Here is a 7612-nt window from a genome sequence, read left to right as displayed (position 1 = left end):
TCTTGTTTTCCCAGTAAGCTCTTCAAGGTCAAGGATCATGTTTCAATGCTGCTCATATGTCTCTGAAGTACATAACATGGTGTTGTGCCTTGAGAATTCTCAATATCTGTAGGGAAAGTGAATTTATATATGTATTAGACTTAATAAAGCCCAATTTCCATTTGGGCTTTATTCCATTTCCCTTTTCCCAAAAGTAGTCCTTTATCACTCAAGCAGGAAGGCATGTAAGAAGTGATTTACTGGAGTTCATGTCTTTATTATCCTTTTCACCAATATACATATTCTAACACTTCTGGACAACTGCTTAGAAGAGACAGAAGGCGTGCTTATCAAATTTCAGATGACACAAAACTAGAGGTAATAAATAATGCACAAGATGACAGAATCAAAATGAGGCAAGTTGGAATGAAGATAACATTTAATAGGGATAACTGAAAAATTAGATTAAAAAAAAGTGGCCCAATTTCAGTATGGAAAGACAGGGCTAACACCAATTTATAGGAAAAATCTTTCAGGTTTTCATTGGCTGCTGGGCTGACATGAGCCCAGAGTGGATACACGGGACTTTGTTTATAATTAGGCTCAGGGCACTTGGTGGCAAAGTATTCAGGCTCTAACAAGGCACGGACATTAATTAAGGTTGCTAGGTAGAGACCAGCTGGAGGTGGATGAAACCTCAATGTTAGGTAATGGGGGAAAAAAGTCCATATTTTGGCCTGGGCAAGCTCAGCACATAGGGCAACTTTCACCTGTAGCATTGGTGGGAATCCCCTGCTGAGAACACCATCAGGTGATTTCTAGACACTAATTTGGTGCCAATTTAGTATCAGCATGGATTCCCTGAGAGTTTTGCCTCAGAAGTAGAGCCCAGTAGGTCTCAAAGGTTTGTTATTTTACTTTTGGTCCCACTCCCCAGTGTCAGGGTGAGAGCTGTCCTTCACTTAAGACCCCTCACTTTCAAAGCTGAGAAATGCCATGTCATCTGGGTAAATTCAAGTCACCCTTGAGAGAGGGGAGAGAAGGCAGATCACATCTCCTCTGTGGCTCAGTTGGGACAACTGTTCCAGGATCCTTAGCTAGATCTCTCCTAGAAACCTACATTTCCTGAAAACTGGTATCAGAGTTCTGACAAAAAGGCTGTGGCCCTGACCCTGGCACTGGACCACCAAAAAAGCCAATACAATCTTAGGCAGTGTTAATAGAAGCCTAGCACCTGGAATAAGGGTCCTGCTGTAGTCTGTGCAGGTCAGACCACAGGAAGAATTGTTTCTATTCCAGATACCATGATTTAAAAGGGATACAGGCAAACCACTGTGTATCAAAAGGAAGATGACCAGAATGTTGAAGGGATTTAGAAACCAATCACTAGTTACTTTTTGGTGGTTCAGGATCAAGGCTTGGAGTGGGTCAGGATGGCGGGTGGGATGCGGTGTCAGGTAGCATAGATAGCAGAACTGTCTTCAGATATGTGAATGCTGTCCTGTGAAAGAATGTCAGGTAATGCCAGAAGGCAGAACTGGGACCAGTGGGATTTAAGCCCACAATGAAGAATTTTTAACTGTGATAATTCTTCAAAAGTGGAATACACTTTGCAAGTAAGTGAGGTTTAGAATGTTCAAGTAAAGATCTGGTCACTGTCATAGATGTTTTAGCTGGAATTCCAGAACACTGAGTGGGAATTTAGATGAGAAGGTTTCTAAAGTCCTGTTCAAATCTAATGTTCTATGATCTCATCAATCTTAAAATTAGAAATATGCTACAGAACGTGAGGAAAGAAGATTATTACCTGAGATTATTTTGGAGTTACTACCTGAAGTGGATCTTCCCCTCAAAAAGAGCAGAACCCATGGATTATGTAATCTGCAATGCGTGAGAGGAGAAAAATAGAAGCTTAGTACCATTAAGAAGGGAAAGGAACTCCCTGAGGGGCATGAAAAAAGAAACATTCAACAAATATCTCGGGAATTCCACGGAGTCTATACAGGCCTGAGGGAAAGGCAAGGGAGGAGTTTGGAAACCCTCTTTCCCAGTGACAAAAGAGTTGTGATGCTCCACGTCTGAAACTGCTCAAGGTGAGCGCACATCTATCGTGGAGGAAAGCACACTTGGTCTTTGCCTCACTACCTCTGCGGGCCCTGTAGGCAAACAGAATCACATTCTTAGTAAGAACGGATTGTCCTTGAAATACTGTGAGTTTCCAGATGTCTATGTCTCTCTCTCTATGTGTCTCTTGGGCTCCTCCTCTTTCTTTCAGACAGGAAGAAATAACATTCTTTTAATAATCTAGAGTCTCACGTGGGGTGAGGGGTCATCTGCAGAGAAAGTCAAGGTAAGGTGGACTTGGGTGCGAAGACAGATTCTCACACTAGGAAATGGGGGTGGAGGTGGGGCGTGGTACCACGTGCTGGGCAACCTGGGAGCAGGAGAGTAGGGAGAGAGGTCAAAGTATCTGTCCACAAAGAAATCCCATCCTTTCCTTCCCGACCACCAAGAAGACCCCACAGTCGTTCTGTCCAAAACATAGCCCGCTCTCCAAGTGCGCCTTGGGTCCACGTGAGGCGTGCACCTGCGGCGGAACACAGGTAACGTCAAGTCCGGATACAGCGCGTTTTGGCCGAGCTCCCCTCACCAGCGCGCACCTCTTGCGTTGCCAGCTTCCTCGGCCGCTGCCTCTGGCCCCACTCCTCGTGCGATGCTCGCCACTACAACTCCCGCCTCAGCTGCCGCAAACCCGAGAGCGCCAAGTGGGCGCGCGGGTTGCGCGCGGGCCGGCGCCCGGAGGTCTGGGCATGCTCAGTCGCGCGGGCAGGGCTCCGGGCGCGAGCCGGGCTCCCGCTGCACCACATTCATCTGCTGCCAAGGGGAGCCGCCGGGCGCTCGCAAGCTCGGCGCGCGCTGCCCGCGGAAGACCCGGCTGCCGCGCCCCCCGCCGCCTCCCCGAGTCATGGCCTCGCTCGGCCATCCCGCCGCCTTCGGCCGGGCCACCCACGTCGTGGTGCGGGGACTGCCCGAGTCCCTCGGCCAGCACGCGCTGAGGAGCACCAAGGGCGACGAGGTGGATTTCGCCCGCGCCGAGCGGCAGCACCAGCTGTACGTGGGCGTGCTGGGCAGTAAGCTGGGGCTGCAGGTGGTGCAGCTGCCGGCCGACGAGAGCCTCCCGGACTGCGTGTTCGTGGAGGACGTGGCCGTGGTGTGCGAGGAGACGGCCCTCATCACCCGCCCCGGGGCGCCGAGCCGGAGGAAGGAGGTAACTGGCCGCCCGGAGACGCGAGGGGCGCGGCCGGGGACGCGCGCCGGGCCCTCCCGCGTCGCCCGAGCCGGACGTGCTGGGGGAAGCGCGGAAGTGGCCCCCGGGCTAGTTCCGAACTTCCCATTTAGGGGAGACGGTGTGTGTGCGAGAGAGAGAAGTTCATTGTTCACGCCTCCCGGCTGCCGGCGCAGCTTGGGTGCCTTCTAGAGGAGCCGACTGAGTGTGGTGGTGCGGACTCGGGCAGGTGGGTGGGGTGGGGAATCCGTCTCATAGGCATTTTTATTGGTAAAGATTAAAAAGCAGCGAAGACAGTGCAACTCTGCTCGTTTCCCAGGGAGCGGGGGCAGGGAGGGGTGCCGTTCCAAGCGGGCGGGCGGAGCCTGGGCGAGGGCTCCGGGGGGGCCGGTTGATGACCCTAAACCCCCAAGTCCTGCCAGGAGCTGGGAGCAGGGAGGGCCAGATGAATTAATGGTCGATGCCCGCAGACGTGGGTCGTCCCGAGTTACTTTTCGGTGGTGGAGAGTGAGTCCCGCAAAGGGGACTGGCAAGTGAATGAATGTAAGAAGACTGGCCTGTTGCTGAGCCGCGGTGTCTGGGTTTGAAAAGCAGCACTCGGTGTAGGGTGTTGGGTGTGTGTGTGTGTCTGTGTGTTTAATTGGAAATGGTGGTTTCACAAATTCAATAATTTTTATTCTCTGTATTTTTAAGCTCATAGCAATTAGAGCTTTTTGTGTTCTCAGAGGATGGTGACTACTTTAAAATATTGCAGTTTGTGAAAATGTCTGTGATTGCTTTAAACACAAGGTAGGTTAGTGGGGAGAGACAAATAAGAGTGAGATTGGATTTTAAAATGCTGTCCGGCCTGGGATTCTTCTCATTGCCTGCTGAGAGCCCAGGGTCAAGACTCTTGGTTGCTATTGGCATCAAGTGGCATTGCAAGAAGCTGGTGGTTTCTTTCATATCTGGAGGGTTAAGGATTTTCCCTCCCTATTTTTCCTTTATTCGATTCGCATTGGAAATGCCTCATAGAGCTTGTAGTTAAAATATGCTTCTTCTCCACATGCTTCACTACTTGGTTGATAGAACTTTGCTTGGTCTGAGAGAATAAGTATATTTGATTTATTTCCCACTAAGAGAATCAGCTTTTTTTTTTTTCACCCTGCCTTAGCAGAAAACCAAAAGAGTAACAGGTCTCATTCTCTTAGCTCTTTTATCTCCTTTGCCACCTCTCCATCTTTGAATCTGTGAGATGACCCACTCTATTTTAAACTGATAAGCATGTAACCCCATTTGAATACTTTCTAATGTGTCCTAGGCCATATGACAAAGCTGTGGTTTGTGCTTAAAAGAGTAACATAGATTTTAAAAACCCTTTCAAAATGATACTCATTTGATGTGGCTGGTCCAATTTCATGTTGAGACTGTCATATATTTAATCATCCATTTCATTTTATTCCTATAATAAAACCTTTCAAATTTTGGCCTTCCTGATACTAAAGTGGGCATTGATCTGTCTCCCTGTCAGATTTTGAGGCATACATTTTAAATGGGTTTCACACTTCAGGCTGGTGGCCCACTGCCAGAGGCCACATAGTGTAATGGATAAGAACATCAGACTGGATCTAATTCTGTGACCTTAGCGAGTATCTCTTGCCTCAGTTTTCTCACCTGTAAAGTGGACATAATCATACCTATTTCATAGAATTGTGGTAATAAATTTATTAATCCATCAGAAATATAGAGAACAGGACATTTCATAAGTGTTGGTCGTTATTATTCACTTACCAAGGGGTCGTGGAAGATTTACTCCTTGAGCAGTAAGAAGTCTCCTGTACACTGATGCAGTTACAGTGACATTTCCCTTTCCGAGGGTGAAGGGGTGTCTTCTTCACGCCTTAGGTTCCAGCCTAATCTGCTCATTAGCACTGCCTTCCAGCTCAAGTTTTCTGCAGGTGTGTGGTCCCGCCCCCAAACACCTTTGCCATTGCACCTGATCTGGGTTCCCAGAGTAATGGGCCTTCCAGCCAGAGAGGGGAATGCGGGCAGTCATGTTGGGTGGGGTGCTTCAGAGATTTCTTTGAAATCTCTCACAGTTTGCTGCCTACATTGAAGTTAATAAATTCTTGTTAAATGAATGAACAAATGAATTAATGAAATGCTAATTAGCTAATACCAGCAAGCTGATAATAATTACTTCAAGGACTTCTTGGATTGTTATATATATATATATATATATGACACCTAACTCCCTAACTGAAACTCCACAACAGCTGAGGCATTATATTAAAATTATTAACACTGATCTCCTGTCTTCTCCCTCTGCATTCCATTTTCCACACTGTAGCCAAGTTGGTCCTTCTAAAACTCAGATCTGATCCTGTTCCTCCTCTGATTAAAATTCTAGAGGGGCCTCCACTGAGCCTGATAAACCCGTTGAGCTGGGTTCTGCTTGCCTTTCCAGCTTCAGTTGCATCTCTGACCCCACCCGAGGTGCCTCCCAATTCTTGGCTCAAGCCAGGTTCTTTTTTCAAGCTCACCATGCTGTTGCTTTTATGGGTGTACATTCCTCCTTTGCCCAGGACATTCTTCCTCCTTCCTCTCCTGCATTTTACCTGTCTGTTTCTACTCATGCTTCAGTTCTCAGCTTACTCTTACCATTAATATTATTAGCTAATCTTTATTGGGTGCTTACCATTGGCCAGACATTGTGCCGGATTTATGACATGTGTTTCATTGAATGCTCACGTCAAATCTTTGAGCTCATTGCTATCATTATTCCTGTTTAAAAGTTGATGAAACTGAGTCTTAGAGAGATTAAATTGCCCAAGGTTATAGAGTGGAACTAGTGAAACCAGGATTTGAACTCAGATTTGCAGGACTCTAAAGCTCTAGTCCCGACTGTTGTGATATTAGATCTCACCTTCTCAAGCATTAGATTGGTTGTCCTTTTATGAGCACCTCTGTACTCCCTGTTATGGTATTTATCATACCATATGGTAATTGCCTGTTTATCTTTCTGTACCTCCCACTATTATGAAAACTGAGAGCAAGGATCATGTCTGCGTTGTTCAACATTTTATCCCCTGGGCCTTGAACACAATAATCATGTAGCAAATATATTTTGTTGAACAAATTTGTTCATGATTTTAGGTCAACCTTCGTTCTCCCTCATTATGACATATTTGGTGTTTTGCAAGCATTTCTAGTCAGCAGAGTCCCACAAGTTTCATTACAACTATAGGTGATTTATAACTGTTTTTCTCTCCCTCTCCCTTTCCGTGCCTCTGTCTCTTGTTGTTGTTTTGTTTTAATTAAAATCCTGAGAAGTTTCTTCTTAATCAAAGCATCATGTTATATTTAATGACTTTTCTTCCTTGGAAGAAAGGACTGAGAACCAAACTAAAGAAAGTAACGCTTCTGTGAAAGCTCAGTGTTTGCGATAATGGGGCCTCCAAAGATTAATAAAACACAGACCCTGTCTGCAGCAAGCTTAAGTTTTAGTGAAGAAAACTGCATATAGAGAAAGTCAGCGAATAATATTACATGTCTAAGAACTTTGTGTCTTCCGGAATATGAATGTCTTAATATGCTTAATTTTTTTTTTTTTTTTGCGGTACGTAGGCCTCTCACTCTTGTGGCCTCTTGCGTTGCGGAGCACAGGCTCCGGACGCGCAGGCTCAGCAGCCATGGCTCACGGGCCTAACCACTCTGCGGCATGTGGGACCTTCCCAGACCGGGGCACGAATCCATGTCCCCTGCATCGGCAGGCGGACTCTCAACCACTGCGCCACCAGGGAAGCCCTATGCTTAATATTTTGAAGACAAATTAGCCTTAAGAAACCAATCATATTTTAAATGAATCCAGCTTACATTTTAGAGGGGAAAAAAAGAGAAAGTTAACTTCTAAATGTCAAAGTCCAGTAAGCAAATATCTAAAAGCTATGACAGTGTGTGAGGATTGGGTTTTTTTAAAAATAAAAATTTTGTTTCAATTGTACATGTCCGCAGTACCAAATTCAAAAGGTACAAGAGGATACACGGTTAAAGTAAGTCTTGGATTTCCCTGGTGGTGCAGTGGTTAAGAATCCGCCTGCCAATGCAGGGGACATGGGTTCAAGCCCTGGTCCGGGAAGATCCTACATGCTGCGGAGCAACTAAGCCCATGTGCCACAACTACTGAGCCTGCACTCTAGAGCCTGCGAGCCACAGCTACTGAAGCCCAAGCACCTAGAGCCCGTGCTCTGCAACAAGAGAAGCCACCACAAGGAGAAGTCTGCACATGCAATGAAGAGTAGTCCCCGCTCGCTGCAACTAGAGAAAGCCCATGCACAGCAACAAAGACCCAACTCAGCCCAAAATAAA

General features: G+C 46.6%; 1 protein-coding gene across 1 annotated transcript in view; it reads left to right on the top strand.

Moving 5' to 3' along the window:
- The first annotated feature begins 2677 nt into the window (after nt 1-2677).
- Nucleotides 2678-7612, top strand: part of DDAH1 (dimethylarginine dimethylaminohydrolase 1) — a 152737-nt gene continuing 147802 nt past the window's right edge. The window contains exon 1 of the mRNA XM_060024732.1: nt 2678-3247. Within this exon, the coding sequence (XP_059880715.1) occupies nt 2693-3247 (555 nt within the window). The 5' untranslated portion in view covers nt 2678-2692. The remainder of the gene's footprint in view (nt 3248-7612) is intronic.

Source organism: Delphinus delphis, chromosome 1, assembly GCF_949987515.2.
Source record: "Delphinus delphis chromosome 1, mDelDel1.2, whole genome shotgun sequence".
Lineage (NCBI taxonomy): Eukaryota > Metazoa > Chordata > Mammalia > Artiodactyla > Delphinidae > Delphinus > Delphinus delphis.
The sequence above is the reverse complement of the archived record's forward strand: the minus strand, read 5'-3'. Positions and strand labels throughout refer to the sequence as shown.